At 42.3% G+C, this 20688-nt stretch overlaps 1 protein-coding gene across 1 annotated transcript; it reads right to left on the reverse strand.

The window, feature by feature from the left end:
• Window positions 1-3353: 3353 nt before the first annotated feature.
• C15H18orf21 (chromosome 15 C18orf21 homolog) lies at window positions 3354-10310 on the reverse strand. Its single transcript, XM_004666777.2, has 5 exons — window positions 10186-10310; window positions 10088-10110; window positions 7515-7714; window positions 6856-7052; window positions 3354-3585 (listed from the first exon to the last, which is right to left on the reverse strand). Exons 1-5 carry the CDS (start codon window positions 10260-10262, stop codon window positions 3432-3434), a joined length of 651 nt encoding a protein of 216 aa, XP_004666834.1. The 5' UTR covers window positions 10263-10310; the 3' UTR covers window positions 3354-3431.
• Between the last annotated feature and the right edge of the window lie 10378 nt (window positions 10311-20688).

The following is a 20688-nucleotide window of genomic DNA, read 5'->3' on the forward strand; positions in this document are numbered from 1 at the left end:
TTATTCCAACTGGGATTAATGTCAACTGGGAGGCTGAGATTTCTGGTCTGAAATGGGTTCCAGATCAGCCTGGGGCTGAGTGAGACCCTGTCCCAAATAATGACAGAAGAAAAAGAACAAAGGCCCTATAAATCGGGAAATGTTAAAGGCAACAGTAGTCAACACCAAAATATAGCTTATTTGAGAATGGAAAAGGCATATAAGACTGTATCATTCAAATCTAACACAACCTTCCCTGACATGAAAGGTGAGATTAGCACTTCCAGTGCAGGCCTGGCTTTGTGTAAGGCAGTCCTGTTACCTTTTGGGATGGCTTCCAATTTTACTAATGTTGAGTGTCCACCTCAATCCCTCTGTGTTGCACTGTGGACTTGGTTAGGTTGCTTGGGTCACTGCATCTGGTATTCTGATTGGCTGTCCTGGATGTCAGGTGGCAAGGGGTGCACGGTGGATGAGATCTTCCAGCTAGTTTCTGGCATTGGTGGATGTGGCATTGGAGCTGTGCAGGATACCCGGCATCGCACTAGAGCTGCTCGGCTGGTCCTGTTTGTGTTTTCTTTCAGCAGCTGCTCAGCTGGTACCTGCTGTCTTCTCCTACAGGTTTCTTGACTTTGTGAGGAGGCTAATGTGAGTGGAAAATCCCTTCACTTGATTTCTGCTCCTGCGCAGGCCACGTGGGTACATGGATTGGGGCCACTGCCACCTCAGCAGGATTCTGGCCAGTTTCCTGCTTGCTAGAAGATCTGAGTCCTGGACTGGAGAGATGGCTTAGCGGTTAAGCGCTTGCCTGTGAAGCCTAAGGACCCCGGTTCGAGGCTCCATTCCCCAGGTCCCACGTTAGCCAGATGCACAAGGGGTCACATGCATCTGGAATTCGTCTGCAGTGGCTGGAGGCCCTGGCATGCCCATTCTCTCTCTCTCTCTCTGCCTCTTTCTATGTCTGTCGCTCTCAAATAAGTAAATAAAAATAAACCAAAAAAAAAATTAAAAAAAAAAAAAGATCTGAGTCCTGCTTCTTTGCTGTGGTTGGTTATTCCTTATACACCTTCATTTTTCTGCAGAAAAATGTATTTGCTAATTTTCTGCTTATTTTCCTCCCTAGGCTGCTTTGTTACTTGGAAGTCTTTTTCTTTTCTCACTACTATCCCTGAGATTTACCATACATGGAGCACTTGTCTATCCATTTTATTATTTCATGTTGAATTAAAAATGGCATATGGTTATACAGTACAATGTGTTAAAGATTTTTTTTTCCAGAGAGAGAGTGAAAGACAGTATGGTGCATCAGGGCTTCAGGAAGTTGCAAGTGAACTCCAGGCACATGCGACACATTGTACATGTGGCATATGTGGGTACTAGGGAACTGAACCCTGTGCCATCTTCCCAGACCATGTGTTCTTTTACATATATACACTGTGGGTTGATTAGGCTAATTAACATATCCATTACCTGAAATCATTATCATTCCTTTGTGATGAGAACATGAATAATTTAAAAATATTTTTATTTATTTGGGAGACAGGAAGAGAAAATATTGGCACTCCAGGGCCTACAGCCAAGGAGTCACATGCCACTTTGTACATCTGGATTTAAGTGGGTATTGGAGAACTGAGAGTAAAAGTCAGATAAAGTAGAAAGAGAATGGGCATGCCAAGGCCACTAGCCACTACATATGAACTCCAGATGCATGCACCAACTTGTGCACCTGGCTTACCTGTATACTGGGGAGTTGAACCTGGATTTTTAGGCTTTGCATGCAAGTACCATAACTGCCGATCCATCTCTCTAGGCCCAAAATATTTTATTTATTTGAGAAAGAGTAAGCAAAGATCTTTAACTGCTGAGCCATTTTTTCAGTCCTAACAACTTTTTTTTAGGGGTTGGGGAGATGGATCAGTGGTAAATGCACTTGCTTAGAAAGTCTGCTGGCTCTGGGTTGTTTACCCAGTACCCACAAAGCCAAACAAAGTAGTACATGAAGTTGGATTGCCTTTGCAGCAAGAGGCCCTGACTCTCCTCGTAAGTAAATATAATAACTTTTTAGCTATTCTGAAATATTTATCATTGGCTTCACTATGCAGGTCACCAGAATTTATTTACTTGAGGTAGGGTCTTGTTTTTCTACCTCAAGCTGACCTGTAATTCACTTTATAATCTCAGACTGGCTTCAAATTCACAGCACTCCTCCTACCTAAGCCTCCCTAGTGTTGTGATCAGAGGTGTGTGCCACCATACCTGACCAGAACTTATTTTTTATTTTTGTTGTTTGAGGTAGGGTCTTGCTCTAACCCAGGTTGACCTGGAATTCACTATGTAGTCTCAGGGAGGCCTTGAAGTCATACTAATCCTCCTACCTCTGCCTCCTGAGTGCTGGGATTAAAGATGTGCACCACCATTCCTGGCCCAGAACTTCAAAAAACAATTAATTATTTGCAAGCTGACTGGCAGGGGGGAGGGGGATGAGGGAGACAGAGAAAGAGAGGGAATTGGCATGCCAGGGCCTCTAGCCATTGTAGACTCCAGATATATATGCCACTTTGTGCATTTGGCTTTATGTGGGTACTGGGGAATCAAGCCTAGATTTTTAGGCTTTGTCTTAACCAATGAGCCATCTCTTTAGGCCCTAGACCGTATTTTTTGCCTAAGTGAAACTTTACATCCTTTCACCAACCATTTGCTGAAGAGGCTTCTTTTTTTTAAATACTTCTTTTTTAAAATTATTTTATTTACTTAAGAGAGGGGGAGAAAGAGAGAAAAGGCATGCCAGGGCCTTTAACTGTTGCAAATGAACTCCAGATGCACCACCACATGCATCTGCCTTACATGGGCCCTGTGGAATTGAACCTCCATCCTTTGGCTTTAAAAGCAAGTGATATAACTGCTAAGCCATCTCCACTGCCCTAGTGAGATATTTTTATTTTTTTGTTTTTCAAGGTAGAGTCTCACTCCAGCTCAGGCTGACCTGAAATTCACTATGTAATCTCAGGGTGGCCTTGAACTCACAGTGATCCTATCTCTGCCTCCCAAATGCTGGGACTAAACACGTGCACCACCATGCCCAGCTCCTAGTGAGATGTTTTTTTTTAAAACTTTATTTTTATTTATTTATTTGAGAGAGAGAGACAGGCAGAGAGAGGAAGAGAGAATGGGCATGCCAGGGCTTCTATGCACTGCAAATGAACTCCAGATGCATGCGCCCCCTTGTGCATCTGGCTAACGTGGGTCCTGGAGAGTCAAACTGGGATCCTTTGGCTTTGCAGGCAAACGCCCTAACCACTAAGCCACCTCTGCAGTCCAAGAGATGTTTTAATCATAAATACTAAAGGGTGCCAAGAAAAGTTTCAAAGAATACATCAAGGTAAGAAAAAGTTGTTTACTAACTTTAGTTTCAGAAATTGTACTAAACATTTCTCATTTTCAAAATCCACATTTCACAGAGAAGATAAGAAGTTTCTGAAGTCCAGCTTTGGATTCTCTTGGGATTCATTCTGACTAAGCAGTGTTTTTAGCTGAGAGAAGTGCTTCTTTCTTCTGCTTGCATTCTTTGAGGAGCAAATGGGTGTTGAGTGTCCTGACGTAGGTGTTCTGAAAGGGGAGAGACTATTGTTAATTTCCTGATTAAGTGCTAGAACCATTTTCTACTCAGGATTATAGCTGTATATGGGTACTACCTGTACTCAGTACAGTAATTCCCGTTTTTCAACTCCTTCCTGGGTGTGTCACACACACTTTTAATCCCAGCATTCAAGAGACCTCAAGTTCACAGCCATCCTCCTGCCTTGGCCTCCTGGGATTACAGGTGTGTGCCACTACACCTGGCCTAAAGTATCTTTACTATTCCTGCATATATGTATAAAAGTAGTCATTTTTTGGTATCCATGGAGGAGGGTGGCTTAGGAATCTGCTCACTTCTGTGGATACCAAAATCCATGGATATTCAAAGTCCTTACATAAAATGTCATAGTGCTTGTTTATAACTTATGTACATCCTCCTGTAAAATTTAAATAATCTCTGAAATACTTATAATACCCGAATTTAAATGTTAAATAGTTGTCTTGCTTAGGAAATAATGACAAGAAGAAATTCTGTAGTCCTCAGTATATTTACCCATGAATATGGAAGGCTGACTAGTGTTACCTAATGCAACTAAATTGCTTTAAATATTTAAACATTAAATACTAAAAATTCTTTAATCTACATTTATCCAACAAATGAAAATTTATGTTGGAAATCTTATTTTTATTCATTTCATTTATCTGAGAAAGAGGCAGATAGATAGATAGACAGACAGACAGACAGAGAGAGAGAGAGAGACACACACACACAGACAGACAGAGAGAATGAGAATGGGCACACCAGGGCCTTCACCCACTGCAAACAAATTCAAGACACATGTACCACCATGTACATCTGGCTTATGTGGGTCCTGGGGAAATTGAACCTGGGTCCTTTGGCTTTGTAGGCAGGTGCTGTGACCATTAAGCCATCTCTCCAGCCCTGGTATTTTTTCTTAATAAATATTTTATTTATTTATTTGCAAGCAGGGATAGAGAGAAGAGAGACACAGAGAATGGGCATGCTATGGCCTCCAGCCCCCGCAAGCAAACTTTAAATGCATGTATCAATTTATGCATCTGGCTTTATGTAGGTACTGGAGAAATTAATAATATAGAAAACACCAGGCTTGAAATTCTAATTTTAATCCAATTTTATACTTTTTTGTTTTTCAAGGTAGGATCTTGCTCTAGCCCAGGCTGACCTAGAATTCATTATGTGGTCTCAGGCTGGCCTCAAACTCACAGCAATGCTCCTACCTTTGCCTTCCAAGTGCCAGGATTAAAGGCATGTGCCACCACACCCAGCTTCATAAAATTTTTTTTGTAGGCAATTTTATGAACTTAAAAATTTTTTTTTTGTTCATTATTTATTTATTTATTTTAGAGTGACAGAGAGAGAGAGAGAGAGAGAGAGAGAGAGAGAGAGGGGGAGGGAGGGAGGGAGGGAGGGAGGGAGAGAGATATTGAGAGATTGAGAATGGGCGCGCCAGGGCTTCCAGTCACTGCAAATGAACTCCAGATGCGTGCGCCCCCTTGTGCATCTGGCTAATGCGGGTCCTGGGGAACCGAGCCTCGAACCGGGGTTCTTAGGCTTCACAGGCAAGTGCTTAACTGCTAAGCCATCTCTCCAGCCCAATTTTATGAACTTTTAAATTCAATATAAAACATTCAACTCAGTAGGCAGAAATAATCCAGTCATTGCCAGAGTTTGTTATTTATGCTGAGATGACCAGACTCAGTTTCTTTCCTTCCTTCCTTCTTTCTCCTTCCCTCCCCTCCTCTGTTTGTTTTATTTCAAGGTAGGGCTTCACTCTAGCCCATGCTGTCCTGGAATTCACTATGTAATTTCAGGGTGGCCTCAAACTCACAGCAATCCTCCTACTTCTGCCCCCCAAGTGCTGGGATTAAAGGTGCGCACTACCACGCTGGGCTTTTTCTTCTTCTTTTCCCCCCTGAGGTAGGGTCTTGTTCTAGCCCAGTATAACCTGGAATTTACTATGTAGTCTCAGGGTGGCCTCAAACTCATGGCAATCCTACCTCTGCCTTCCAAGTGCTGGGATTAAAGGTGTGTGCCACCATGCCCAGTCAAGACTCAGTTTCTTTTGTAATGAATGTTCTAAACTTCCTTGTATGCCTCTATGGAATTACATTTAAATCTACTATCATAGTGAGTAAAGTACTACAAGTTACTATAGTAATGGTTAATTCAGCTTGCTTCAGGAACTGGTGATAGAAATAGTAAGAACAAAAGGGTGGAATAGGAGAGCATATTGAGTGGTTTTGCTTTGTTGGCACACAGGGTGATCTGTGAGGTGACACCCCACATAGACAAGGGGGTGTCAATGAGGACTGCTGGGCCACAGTGAAGTATGTGCCCCATTTAGGTGGAGGAGCTGCTAATCAGAACTATGCTTTAGGACCATGAGACCAGAAACTTGAAAGACCCACTAGATGACTGTAGCAGTGTACAGAAGGTATGTCCTGATCCAGGAGGGCAGCAGGAAGCAGGAAATGACACATAGCATGGAAGCAGAATAGATGGAATCCCACAATAGGGACAAAGGTGGTTGAAATTGCCAATCATTCCTGCTTTTTACATCTGAATACTCAGAGGAGGCTAATTGTAAAGAAGGGATTCAGTGGAGGGTGGTGGGTTAGGAAGGGGAAAATGGAGAGTTGTGGGAGAGGATTATGATCATGGTATATTATCTATACTTACAGAAGTTATCAATAAAAAGTTTAAAAAGAAGTATACATAGAAGGACAAGTTTGGGGCTGGAGAGATGGCTTAGTGGTTAAGCACTTGCCTATGGACCCCAGTTCGAGGTTCGATTTCCCAGGACCCTCGTTAGCCAGACACACAAGGGGGCGCACACGTCTGGAGTTCATTTACAGTGGCTGGAGGCCCTGGCGTGTCCACTCTGCTCTGTCTCTCTCTGCCTCTTTATCTCTCTGTCTATTGCTCTCAAATAAATAAATAAAAAATAAAAATTAAAAAAAAAGGGACAAGTTGGTTCACAGATTAAGAAACTATGAGAATGGGAAGATTTGAAGGGTTAGCTGTAGATACATTTATCAATGCTGGGAGAAATCTCAGGGGGAGATTGACATATTAACAGATTAGGAAATCATATGCATTGCAATCAGTTGAGGATGTAAGTGTGTGCCATTGTACAAGAGATATGTAGGGAAAAAATGGACAAAGCCTGCATGTGTGGAATACTTGAGAATACATATCAAACAGAAGAAACTAGAACAAAAACTTAATATTTGAGAAACAGCTGTCAATTAAAGTACCTGAAAGTCAATGCTGGGCTCTTGCCTTTGGAACCAGTCATCTGATTTAGGTTTGCAGGATACGGAGTTTTTTTCTCTGGTGTCTTCAGGCTGAGTTTACTTGCAGGAGTGGTGGGACTGCTCTTCAGTGCTTCTAGGAAGCTTCTACTTTTACCATGATGCTTCACTGTTCTATGGCAAGTTTTACAAGTAACCAGCTATCATAAAAACAAGCATTAGTCATATGAGTTTTCCTATCATTTAAACCAATAATCACATGTTGTCTGAATTCTTAAGCTAGAGTACTACAGAGTTACATTAACACATTGGCTGTTTTCTGGGAGCTTACAAAATCTATCATGAGGGAAAATAAAAATTGCTTTCAATGTGTAAGAACAATGAATAGCTCACAGCAGTTTTAGGGGTCATAAAAAATAAAAGCAAGCTACACCCCTGATGAAACACCATCACTAAAAAAGAGTGTATATGTTTTTAAATCTAAATATACTATAAATCAGAGCTCTGATTATGTTGTTCATTTACATGAAGTGAAACTATAATTTGTGTATACTAGAACTGTAATCTTACCAATATACTTGTACTTTATTTGCATATATTAGAACTGAAATCTTACCAACATACTTCTAGTTTATTCATGTATAGCAGAACTTAAATCTTACCAATATACTTTTGGAGGCTTTGTACTTTTTCACAATTTTTGCTTCTTTAAAACTGAGTGTGTAATTTCTTGCTTCTCGATTAAGTAGTTTCTGTATTTTGGGTGTCAATTTAGCCTTGGGTTTGAGGCGCACTCGAGAGTTATCCAGAATCAACAACTGGAAACAGTATGGGCATGTTTCCTCAAAAGTCCTATTTTCATCTAAAATTACATAAATGAAACTCACAATCCAGCAAATAAGAATATTTTTGTTATCAAAAACAGCTGATATAATATGGAAAAGTATTTACTTAAATTGTCAGCAAAAATACATTCTCTTATTTGAGAGTGAGAGAGAGAGGGAGAGGGAGAGGAAGAGAGAGAGAGAATGGGCGCACCAGGGCCTCCAGCCACTGCAAACAAACTCCAAATGAGTGCGCCCCCTTCTGCATATGGCTTATATGGATCCCAGGGAGTCAAACCTGGGTCCTTTGGCTTTGCAGGCAAGTGCCTTAACTGCCAAGCCATCTCTCCAGCCTAAATATATATTCTCTTGAAGCAAACTCAAGACATGAAAAAAAAAAGCAGTAACTTGTTATGCAAACTCCTGTAATTCCAGGCACTCCTTTCAGAAAGACAGGTCTCCCAATCTTTATTACCTTGCTCATTACTTGTTATCAAGTTAAAAAAAAAAAAAAAAACCAAAAAAGGCTTTACTATGTTTCAACATTTTATCAACATATTCACACAAAATAACAAATGAGCTTTCACAATTAGTACAACCAATACTTACTGGGCACTGTACTAAGATCCAGACAGAAATGAATTACAAGAGCAAAGGACATGTTTGGAACTTTACTCTGCTAAATGTAAAAATCCATTCATATTTACTGAGAGATTTTTGTGTCCATCTCTGTTGAGTGCTGAGATACAGCAGTGAGCTAGTTACTGGGGCAGACATAAGTACAGCAAAAGATGTTAATAATAGGAAAGAAAAAAAAGTAAGAAAGGATAGAGGGATGGAGTGATTGTACCTTCATGTTGGGAGGCTAGGGAAGGCTTCATCTAGTGACATTTGAAAGGAATAATCAAAGTAGGTATGTGTCTGTTAGGAGTCTAGGCAGGACAGGGCAGCTGCCGAGACCCTGAAGCAGAACTGCATGCAGGGAGGCCTCATGTGGCTGGAGCTGAGTGAACAATGAGCTCGTTAGAGAAGTTATGTGGGCCTGCCATATAAGGCTGGATAATCCTTTTCACTTTTGCAGTGGGATGGGAAGCCATCTACCATAGAGAAGGAGCACCATCTAGCTTTGGTTATCAGAATAACTCTGGCTGCTGGCACAGGAAGAGAATGCCTCTAGCTGTTGGCAGGAGGCCTGGACCAGCCTAGAAGCAATAAATGTTGAGAATAGTGGGTGGAGTTGGAGGTATTTTAAAGCCAATATGACTTGCTGGCATGATGAGTTGGAGACCAAGGAAGGGAGGGATGTTAGGGAGTCAAGAATAACCCCAAGCCATACAAGACCTCGCAGTGCCTAGCAATGCCTACACAAGACCCTCATAATAGGAGAAAAAGATGATGATATCAAATTAAAAGAGACTAATGGAGAGGGAGGGAATATGACAGAGAGCAGAGGTATGAAGGGGAAAGCGGGGGAGAGGGGAGGGAAATACCATGGTTTGTTGTCTATATGTATAGAAGTTGTCAATAAAATATAAATTATATATATATATTTATTTTAAGAATAACTCCAAGCCAGGTGTGGTGGCACATGCCTTTAATCCCAGCACTCTGGAGACAGAGATAGAAGAATCACTCTGAGTTCAAGGCCATCCTGCAACTTGAGTGTACCAGGTCAGCATGAGCTAGAGTGAGACCCAACCTCAAAACAAACAAATATAACTCGAGAGTTATTAAGATGATGTACACCTTTAGTCTCAGCACCTTATGATGAGGTAGGATAACTGAGTTTGAGGGCAGCCTGGGGCAACAGAGTGAGTTCCAGGTCATCCTGGGCTAGAGTAAAAAAACCTCATAAAACAACCCAAACAAGCATAACTCCAAAGTAAGGACACAGTTACCAATTGCAACACTCAGGTTTGAGACATTAAGTATGAAATGCCTCCTAGTTATTCAGAATTAGTTGTCAAGAAGGCATCTAGAGTATGAGTCTAGAATTTGGAGGACAGGTCAAGGCTAATTTTGAAGGATCATCAATACACTGTACTCAAGTACAGTGTAAGAAAAACAGTCACCAAATGAGTGTGGCTAAGAAAAAAAAAAAGCGCAAGGAGTTAGTCCTGGGCCACCACAATATTTAGAGGTTTGAAAGGGGATTAAGAGAAACTTCAAAGCACACTCAGGTGTTGGTTCAAGTGACTGGATGTGATGACCTGAAAGCCAGAGTCATTGTGTCAATTGCCCCAAACAGATCAAGACACATTAAAGAATTTGGCTGTTTCATAAAAGTGAGAAGCCTTCCCACGTCCTGGAACTTAAGGCACTAATTAATTTTGGAGGCATATGAATGATAGGTCGATCAGCCTTCTCTGCGCGGACCGGACCAGGAACCCACCACAGACCGGCGTTCCTACCGTGGCACGAGCTGTAGGTCCAGCTGTAAAAGAGAGAGCCGTGAGCGGCGAGACGCACAGGCAGCCCTCGCCTCCCGCGTGCCCCACCGTCCCCTTACAGAAGGTAGCGGGCCTGGCCCGGGCAGCTCCCGCTCAGGTTGCGAGCCGCAGCTTCCAGGTAGTGTTTCTGCCGCATTGCTGAAGCCAACGCCGCTTTCCCGCCGCTGAAAATGGAGACACCGGAAGTCCGTTTCCCAGCGCCGTCAACGTGAGCCTCCGCATTTAAGCTCCTTCTGGAAACGCAATGCCCAGATCAAGGGTTCCGGTCTCTTCTAGTACCGGTTAAGACGCAAAGGCGGTTACCGGATCCTCACAGAAGAGGTTCTTTTTACTTTACTTAATTTTTTTTGCTTTAAAATATTTTTATTTATTTGCAAGCAGAGAGAGATAGGAGACAGAGAGAATGGGTGCGCCAGGGCCTCAATCCGCTGCAATACTCCAGATGCATGTGCCACTTTGTACATCTGGCTTTACGCGGGTACTGGAGAATCAAACCTGGTACCTTTGCAGGAAGGCGCCTTTACAGCTGAGCCGTCTTTCAAGCCCCCCCCTTAAGTATTTAATCTATTTACTTATTTATTTGAGAGAGAGAGGGGGGAGGGAGGGAAGGAGGGAAAGAGAGAGAGAGAGAGAGGGAGGGAGGGAGGGAGGGAGAGAAAGAGAGAGAGAGGAGAGAGAGGGAGAGGGAGGGAGGGAGGGAAGGAGGGAGAGAGAGAGAGGAGAGAGAGGGAGAGGGAGGGAGGGAGGGAAGGAGGGAGAGAGAGAATGGGCAAACAAACTCCAGACACATGCACCACCTTGTGCCTCAGGCTTTACGTGGCCACTGGGGAATTAAACCTGGGTCCTTTGACTTTGCAGGCAAGCGCTTTAACTGCTAAGCTTTCCCTTTTTCTTTTCTTTTCTTTTTCTTTTTTTTTTTTTTTGAGGTAGGGTTTCACTCTAGCCTATAGTGACCTGTAATTCCCTCTAGTCCCAGGCTGGCCTTGAACTCACAGCTATCTTTCTACCTCTGCCTTCCTAACGCCGGGATAAAAGGCGTGCACCACCATGTCTGGCTGAGAGGGGGTTCTTGCAAGGTCCAGAGCACAGGATCCTGTCTGTCTCTTTGACTTCTTCCCCTATTGGGGCCTCAAATTTACTGAGATCCTCCTAACTCTGCCTCCCAAGTGCTGGAATTTGAGCTGTGCACCTCCACGCCTGGCAGTAGTGTGTTTTTACTTAAGTGTAAAGTAGAGCACCTGACATTTTTGCAGACACCTTTGCTAGACTTTTCTGTTTCCACCTGAAATGAAATAAAAACAATATAAAACTGAGCACTGGATATGTGCCAGGTGCATTTCTAGACATTTTAACATGAATTCACTCATGTAATCTTTAGGACAAACCCAAAGCATATAACTACAGTGCCACTTCATCACATACAGAAAAAAGAAGAGATGATCCTACCTATAGTTCTGGCCCACACTTGCTATGTAGCCCAGGCTGACCTTGAACTCCTTAGTTCCCTAACCCAGCTTCCTGAGTGCTGGGATTACAGGGGGGGCATCACCATATCTCATCTCTTTCAAGTATTTATTCTGTTTCACCAACCAATGAAACAGAAGAAAGGGGAAATGTATAGACTTGTCCTGGTTTCCAGCAAGCTTCAGCTTGCCCTCTTCTCGCTCCTCTTAGTACCATACTCCTTTATCTAGACATCTCCTTGGTAACTTTACTTGAATTGCAACTTGTCTTCTCAGTAGCAGTGTGGTCACAATAGCACTCCTGATCTCCAGCACCTTCAGATGAGCAGTCTTCTGCACCTTAGCCCTCCTAAGCTCACTGCTTCGTTCTTTCCCACCAGAAGTCATGCCAACCCCTTCTGCCAGCAATAAACCATATTTCTGCACTAATGTACTTAGTAATGCAAAAGAGGCATGTACCACAATTTTGTAGCTCAGGGAAGACCAAAATTAAAAAAAAAAATCAAATGTGGTTTCTACCAAGTATATAACACATTTGTGCCATCATACAGTCAAATACCTGTAATCAAACCACTGTGAGTGCCAGGTGTGGTGGTGCATGAGGTAGGAGGATCCCTGTAAGTTCAATGACAGGCTTGGCAAAAGTGACACCCTGTTTTAAACACAAACACACGCACAGCCAGGAACCTTGACTGTGGTCCATTCTTCTTTCCATCAGTCTCTGCTTGCATCTCTGTCTCTGTGCTTCCCCTGACCTTCTTCAGCTCCTCACTTGGCTTCTTAAGTCATTGTTGGTTTCTGTCTATTTTCTTACGTATTTTTCTATCTTAACTTCTCTTTCCTTTCTCCTTCCCATTGTTGTATGTGCTTTTAGATTCTACACACTGGCTGCTGTACCTGAGGTATATATTTTGTAATTTTTTGTTGTTGTTATTTTGGTTGTTCGAGGTAGGGTTTCATTGTAGTCCAGGTTAACCTGGAATTCACTATGTAGTCTCAGAGTGGCCTCAAACTCATGGTGATTCTCCTACCTCTGCCTCACAAATTCTTGGATTAAAGGCATGCAACACCACCCCTGGCTGTTTCAGATTTTCAAACTTAGTGGACTATATGTTCTTAAAGTATGTCTCCATGCCTTTCTGAATTTTTTTGGTATCTATTGTAATGATGCCTTTTTCATTTCTAATTTTATTAATTTTTGTCTCTTCTATCTTTCTTTTGGTCAGATTTGCTAAGGGTTTATCAATCTTGTTTATAATTTCAAAGAACCAACTCTTTGTCTCATTGATTCTTTGCTTTTTTTTGGTTTGTATGTTATTAATTTCTTTTTTCCCTTTTTTATTTTAGAGAGAGAGAGAGAAAAAGAGAGAGAGAGAATGGCATGCCAGGGCCTCAGCCACTGCAACCAAACTCCAAATGCTATGCCACTTAGTTGGCATGTGTGACCTTGTGCTTGCCGCACCTTTGTGTGTCTGGTTTATATGGGATCTGGAGAGTTGAACATGTGTCTTGAGGCTTTGCAGGCAGGCACCTTAACTGCTAAGCCATCTCTCCAGCCCTATTTCATTAATTTCTGCCTTAATTTTTTATTATTTTTTCTCATCTACTGATTTTTTTTTTTTTTTGGTTTTTCGAGGTAGGGTCTCACTCTAGCCCAGGATGACCCAAAATTCACCACTATGTAGTCTCAGGGTGGCCTTGAACTCATGGCAATCCCCCTATCTCTGCTTTCCAAGTGCTGGGGTTAAAGACATGCGCCACCATGCCTGGCTCATCTACTGATTTTTGGTTTGGCTTGTTCTTATTTTTCCAAGGCCTTAAGGTAAAACATTAAGTTGTTTACTTGTGACCTTTCTAATTTCTTAATGTAGGCAGTTAGAGCTATAAATTTTCCTCTTAGGACTGCCTTCATTGTGTCCCAAAGGTTTTGGTATGTTGTATTATCATTCTCATTTGAGTCTATGAATTTCCTTTTTGATTTCTTCAATGACACATTAGTAGTGTACTGTTGAGGTTCCTGGCTGTGTGCATGCATCCCCTTGTGCATCTGGCTAACATGGGTCCTGGAAATCAAACCAGAGTGCTTTGGCTTTGCAGGCAAACACCTTAACTGCTAAACCATTCCTCCAGCCCCCTCCAAGTATTTTCTGTAGAGCTTGTTTAATGGTCATACATTCCTTTTGCCTGTTTTTGTTATGGACTGTCCTTATTTTGCCATCAATCCATCAATTTGCATGGACAGCTTTGCTGGATAAAGTCATATTGGTTGATAATTGTTATCTCTCAGTTCTTCTGGCTTTTAAAGTTTGTTTTGAGTATCTGCTGTTATCCTGATGCACTTGCCTTCTTAAGTGACTTGCTGTTTCTCTCTAGATGCTTTCAATATATTTTCTTTGGTTTGTGTGTTTCATAGTTTAATTATAATATGGTGAGGAGAGTTCTTTCCTGGTTTTGTTTGTTTGGTGTTCTAAGGGCTACCTGTATCTGTATTGGCATCTCTTTCCCAAGTTGGAGGAAATTTTTCTTCTATGATTTTGTTGAAAACACCTCCTTTGCCTTTGGAGTGCAATTCTCTATCCACTATATCCTAAATTCTTTTTTTTTTTTTTTTTTTGGTTTTTCGAGGTAGGGTCTCACTCTAGCTCAGGCTGACCTGGAATTCACTATGTAGTCTCAGGGTGGCCTTGAACTCATGGCGATCCTCCTACCTCTGCCTCCCGAGGGCTGGGATTAAAGACATGCGCCACCACGCCTGGCCTTATATCCTGAATTCTTATATTTGATATTTTCACAGTGTCCCAAATGTCTTGAAATTATCACTCATACCTTCCTATTAGTTTGTCTTTCTCTTTGTTGGACTGTATTAGATCTGCCACCTGGTCTCCTGGTTGAGATATTCCATTCTCTTCTTCATCCATTCTATTGGTGAGATTTTCTACAGAAGGTTGTTTTTTATTTGACTTACTGTGTTTTTTTATTTCTAGTATTTTTGATTGTTTTTTCTCAGTATTTCTATTTCTTTACTCATGTCTTATATTGACCTCCTTGTTTCATTAAGTTGGTGTTCCTGTGTTCTCCTTTAGGAGTTTGCTTTCTTTTCTGATTCCTTTGATTTCTTTAATTTCTCTGAACATAGTTATAATCATTCCTTTGAAATCTTTGTCAGGCATTTCATCTACATTAGCCTAACTAGAGGTCAATTCTGATGGCTTTATAATTTTTGGTTGAATTATATTGTCTTGATTTGTTTTTTGTTTCTTATAATGTAGAGATTTTTAATTTTTTTTTTTTTTTTTAGTTTTTAGTTTTTCAAAGTAGGGTTTCACTGTAGCTCAGGCTGACTTGGAATTCACTGTGTTGTCTTAGGATGGCCTCAAACTCATTTTGATCCTCCTACCTCTGCCTCCCAAGTGCTGGGATTAAAGGCATGCACCACCATACCTGGCCTAATGTAGAGATTTTTGCATCTTGTGTTAATTTGATGCTTGGGTTTTCTAATTATCTGCAGTATTCTTAGATGTGTAAATATGATGTTAAATATCTTCAGGGTAGCAGCTTAAGGTGCCAGATTTGGCTCTTATATGATTTCCAGAGTAACATAAGAAGTGACCCTAGGTGTTATGTTTGCCTGCTATGCAAGTCTTCTTATAGGCTGGAGTGAGCAAAATACAGGCAAATTCTAAAACTCTGCTGAGCAATATACACATTCAATCAAAAGCAGCATTGAGTATTTATATAAGAGGAGGTACTAAAGCAAACAAATCATCTATCGTAGTCAAAGTCCCTAAAGGTGTGTGTTGCTCCACACTCTTAATCCTGTCAACTGGGAGGATGAGATTTCTGGTCTGTAAAGGGTTCCAGGTCCTCCTGGGGTTGAGTGAAATGCTGGCCCTAAGAATGACAGAAGACAATGGCACTATAAATCAGGAAGCAACAAAGGGCAATCCCAAAATACTGCTTATTTAAGAATGGCAAAGCTGGGCTGGAGAGATGGCTTAGTGGTTAAGCACTTGCCTGTGAAGCCTAAGGACCCCGGTTCAAGGCTTGATTCCCCAGGACCCATGTTAGCCAGATGCACAAGGGGGTGCACATGTCTGGAGTTCGTTTGCAGTGGCTGGAAGCCCTGGCGCGCCCATTCTCACTCTCTCTCCCTCTTTCTCTCTGTGTCTGTAGCTCTCAAATAAATAAATAAAAAATAAAAAATTAAAAAAAGAATGGTAAAGCTGATGGGTGTGGTGGTACATGCCTTTAATTTTAGCACTTGGGAGGCAGAGGCAGGAGGATTGTTCAAGGCCACCTTGAGACTACATAGTGAATTCCAGGTAGCCTGGGCCAGAGTGAGACCTTACCTCAAAAAAAAAAAAAAAAATGGCAAAGCTGATCATCAGTCAGATCTAACACATAACCTGCCTTGACATGGAAGGTGTGATTAGCACTTCCAATGCAGGCCTATGTGCCAGGTTTTGTGGCTGGTACTGACTTCATGTAAGTAGGCCCTGTTACGTTTGGGCTGACTTTAGTCTCAGTTCTGCTGTGTGCACAGTTGGGTCCTTCTTTACTGTGCTCTGGGCTCAGCTAGTCTGGGTGGGTGGTTCTCCTTCTGATCACCTGTGCTGGGTGCTGGGTGCCAGTGCTGGCAGCTGCGGAAGAGGAGGCTGTGAAGGGTGCCTGACGTACCGCAGCTGCATAGCTGGTCCCTGAGATTCTCTTCCTTGCAAGCTGCTCAGCCGCCCTGCTGTCTTCTCCTTAAGGTTTTTGGCTTTGCGAGGAGGCTCGTGTGAGTGGAAAATCCCTTCACTGGGCTTCTGCTGTGGCTCAGGCAGAGTCTGGAGACTGCGTGGGCTGGCACTGCTGCAGGAGCCATTTCTGCCTGCTTCTGTGGTTGCTAGAAGCTCTAGGTCTTTCCTACTTCTCTGCTGAGGTGATCCTTCCTTATACACCTTCACTTTTTGGTAGGAATGTATTTTGCTGTTTTTATGCTTATTTTCCCTCTAGGCTGCTTTGGCATTTTTCCTATGCCTCTGTCTTACCTTGAAACTCTCTTCTATTTTTTTTTTTCATTTAAAAAAAATTTTTATTAGCATTTTCCATGATTATAAAAAAAATCCCATGTTAATTCCCTCCCTCCTCCCACACTTTCCCCTTTGAAATTCCATTCTCCATCATATTTCCTCTCTTCTATTTTTGATGCCATCATTTTTTTCTTCTATTATGCAGGTCTTGTGTAGATAACATCAGTCACTGTGAGGTCATGAATATCTAGGTCACTTTGTGTTTTTAAGATAGCATTTTAAGCAGTCCTACCTTTTCTTTGGCTCTTAGATTCTTTCCACAACTTCTTTCACAATGGTCCCTGAGCCTTGGAGGGTGTGATAGAGATGTCTCAGTACTGAACACGCCACTGTCACTTCTCAACATTTTGGTGAGTTTTGAGTACTCCAGTGGTCACTGCCATCTGAAAAGAGAAGCATATCTAATGAAAAGTGAGAGTTGCATTAATATATGGAGAGAAACTTAAGTATTTAGAGGACAGCTTGGTTGGTATGATATATCCATTTAGCCAGACAACAGTAGCAGTTTCCTCCCTAGCCATAGGGAGCCATAGGCTTTTCATTAGATTTTCAGTACCAGGCAAGAATTCCCTCCCATGGAGCAGGCCTCAAGTCTAGAGAGCTTGGTTTCCTCCATAACAGACATGAAGCATTGCACCAACTGGTATATTTGGCTTGGCTGGCCATCCATAAAGCTTGCAGCATCCACTGCTGGTTAACACAGTTGATAGCTTTTCCTTCCCAATAGGCTACAGATAGACCTTTCAAGTATCCTGACAGCTAGTCAACAGGGAGGAAGTTTCCAGTTAAGCTCCACTTGATTTGAGATGTAGCCCAGGCATTTAGAGTTCAGCAACAGGGTCTTACCATCTAGTTCTGGTGAACAACCAAGAGCTTTGGCAATAGCCTGTAATGTTTTAGTGGTATCAGAAGCCTTCCTGGTCAACAGCTCACTGGAAAATATTCCATCCCTGACACTGAAAATTTTCAAGTAGCAATCTATGGCTTCTGGACACAGCCAATGTTAAGTTTTAAAAATATTATTTATTTATTTAAGAGAGAGAAAGAGAGAGAGAGAGAGAGAGAGAGAGAGAGAGAGAGGCAGATCTATAAAGAGAATGGGTATGCCAGGGCTTCTAGCTACTGCAAATGAACTCCAGACACATGTGCCACCTTGTGCATCCCTGGGGAATCAAACCTGGGTCCTTTGGCTTTACAGGTGAGTGCCTTAACCACTAAGCCATCTCTACAGCCTCAGTTTATTTATTTATTTTGTTTTTTTGAGGTAGGGTTTCACTCTAGCTCAGGCTGACCTGAAATTCACTATATCATCTCAGGGTGGCCTCGAACTCATGGTGATCCTCCTACCTCTGCCTCCCAAATGCTGGGATCAGTTTTTATTTTTAAAGACCCAAAACCTTTTTGCTTTATTAATTTCTCTTATTGATTTCCTATATTCAATTTCATTACTTTTGCACTGACTTTTTTTTTTTTTTTTGGTTTTTCGAGGTAGGGTTTCACTCCAGCTCAGGCTGACCTGGAATTTGCTATGTAGTCTCAGGGTGGCCTCACACTCATGGCGATCCTCCTACCTCTGCCTCCTGAGTGCTGGGATTAAAGGTATGTACCACCATGCCCGGCTGTTGTTATTTTTTTTTTTTTTTTTTTGGTTTTTCAAGGTAGGGTCTCACTCTAGCCCAGGCTGACCTGGAATTCACTATGGAGTCTCAGGGTGGCCTTGAACTCACAGCGATCCTCCTACCTCTGCCTCCCAAGTGCTGGGATTAAAGGCGTGCGCCACCATGTCCGGCTCCTGTTGTTATTTTTTTTTTTTTAATTTTTATTTATTTATTTGAGAGTGACGGACACAGATAGAGGGAGAGAGAGAGAATGGGCGCGCCAGGGCTTCCAGCCTCTGCAAACGAACTCCAGACGCGTGCGCCCCCTTGTGCATCTGGCTAACGTGGGACCTGGGGAACCGAGCCTCGAACCGGGGTCCTTAGGCTTCACAGGCAAGCGCTTAACCGCTAAGCCATCTCTCCAGCCCTCCTGTTGTTATTTTTGAGGCACGGTCTCAGTGTAGCCCAGGCTAACCTAGAACTCACTCTGCAGCCCAGGCTGCCTTATACTCTCAGTGATCCTCCTACTTTTGCTTCCAAATAAGTGGTGGGTTCAAGCTGGCACCCCCATGGCCAGCTGGCACTGATCTTCATTTTTGTTGTACTTCTGTTTCCTATGTGTCTGTTGCTCTACTGTTCTGGGTTTGTAAGGCGACCCTTTGGTGGTTGATTTTCTCCTGCTCCTCCTAACAGAGCTCTTTTCGTGTAGTGCTAGGGATCAAACCCAGGTCCTTTGCAAATGCTAAGCAAACACTCTACCACTGAGGTACATTCCAAGCCCCTAATATTGGTAAAAGGCTGTAACTTTCTTTCTAAACACTGCATTAGCTGCAACACAGAAATTATAATATGCTACTTTCATTATCATTTAGTTTGAAACATGTCTTTTAAAAATATTTTTATTTATATGAAAGAATCTGGGTATGCCAGGGCCTCTTGTCACTGCAAACAAACTCCAGAAACAAGTGCCACATGGTGCATATGGACTAGCATGGTACTGGGGAATTGAAATCAGGCTGGTAGGCTTTGAAAGCATGTGCCTTTAACTGCTGAGCCATATCCCCAGCCCACACATGATGTCCTTTCTTTTATTTTCTTTTTAAAGAAAACTCATATTTTAATTACAAATGTGTGATTTTCTTGCTTCCAAACATTTGGGGATTTTCTAAATTTATTTGATGACTTCTAACTCGATTTCACTATGGTCAGACAGCATGTATGTACTGTTAAGACTTCAATCTTCTTTTTTTTGGGGGGGGGGCGGGGAGGAAGCATCTTAATCTAGCCCACGCTGACCTGGAACTCACTCTATAGATCCAGGTTGGCTTCAAACACACAGTGGTCTTCCTACTTCTGCTGCCTGAGTGCTGGGATTAAAGGTGTGAGCCACCATGTCTAGTACAAGACTTGAATCTTCTGAAGAACAGATGGCCCCAAACTTAATGAAACTTGAATTTTAATATTCCTTTGGTTTAGTACTATGGTAGTTTGAATGGATGCCCCCCAATAGATCTGGGAGGTTTTGTTTTTAGTTGTCCTACTTTTTATATTTTGTGAGGTAGGGTCTTGCTCTGCCCAGACTGAGCTGGAATTCACTATGTAGTCTCAGGGTGGCCTCAGACTCACAGTGATCCTCCTAGGGTCTAGTCCTATGGTGGCAGATCTGGAATTCCCATCTAAAGATATGAAGAGTCTTGAGCTCTGCGTGGGGTTCCTGGAGTGTTTGCTTATGGTGTTGCTGGAGGCTTCTTTTGCATAGACCTGTGAAAGGGGGCCAGCTACTTCTGCCATTGTGGAACATCCCCAGATCTGTAAACGTCAACAAATTATGTTCCTCCTATAAACTGTGTCTGCTTTGTAAGTTCATCCCAGCAACATGAAGCTGTCTAATACAAGTACCATTATGGCCTTTTACATCTTTATGAGTTTGGCAGTAGCAATGAAGTGTGTCACCAGGAGAAATATCTGATATACTACCATGTAATGTAAAAACTGTGGTATTCAGTGGCTTAAATACAGAACCTAGAGTTTCAGCTTGTGCTGTTTTCAGTTTATGATGATCCATGTGTACCCTCTTTATAAGGGACACCCATGCATACAGAGAGAGAGAGAGGATATGGCTAAACATAGAATGTAATTTAGAGACTATCACATCTTGTTTGACAGACCTCAGGTGAGAAGGGCACTGACAGATCTCAGGTGAGAAGGACACTGACAGATCTCAGGTGAGAAGGGAACTGACAGATCTCAGGTGGGAAGGGCACTGACAGATCTCAGGTGAGAAGGGCACTGACAGATCTCAGGTGGAAGGGCATTGACAGATCTCAGGTGAGAAGGGCACTGACAGATCTCAGGTGGAAAGGCATTGACAGATATCAGGTGAGAAGGGCACTGACAGATCTCAGGTGAGAAGGGAATTGACAGAACTC

The sequence above is a fragment of the Jaculus jaculus genome, chromosome 15, assembly GCF_020740685.1.
Source record: "Jaculus jaculus isolate mJacJac1 chromosome 15, mJacJac1.mat.Y.cur, whole genome shotgun sequence".
Taxonomy (NCBI): Eukaryota; Metazoa; Chordata; class Mammalia; order Rodentia; family Dipodidae; genus Jaculus; species Jaculus jaculus.

Excerpts from the sequence above, each read along its gene's own strand:
- C15H18orf21 (XM_004666777.2), bottom strand. The coding sequence starts at position 10,262 with ATGCGGCAGAAACACTACCTGGAAGCTGCGGCTCGCAACCTGAGCGGG. Across the intron at positions 10,111-10,185 it reads GGCCAGGCCCGCTACCTTCT|CTGGACCTACAGCTCGTGCC; the intron begins GTAAGGGGACGG and ends TCTCTTTTACAG. Across the intron at positions 3,586-6,855 it reads AGCCCAGCATTGACTTTCAG|AACACCTACGTCAGGACACT; the intron begins GTACTTTAATTG and ends CTCCCCTTTCAG.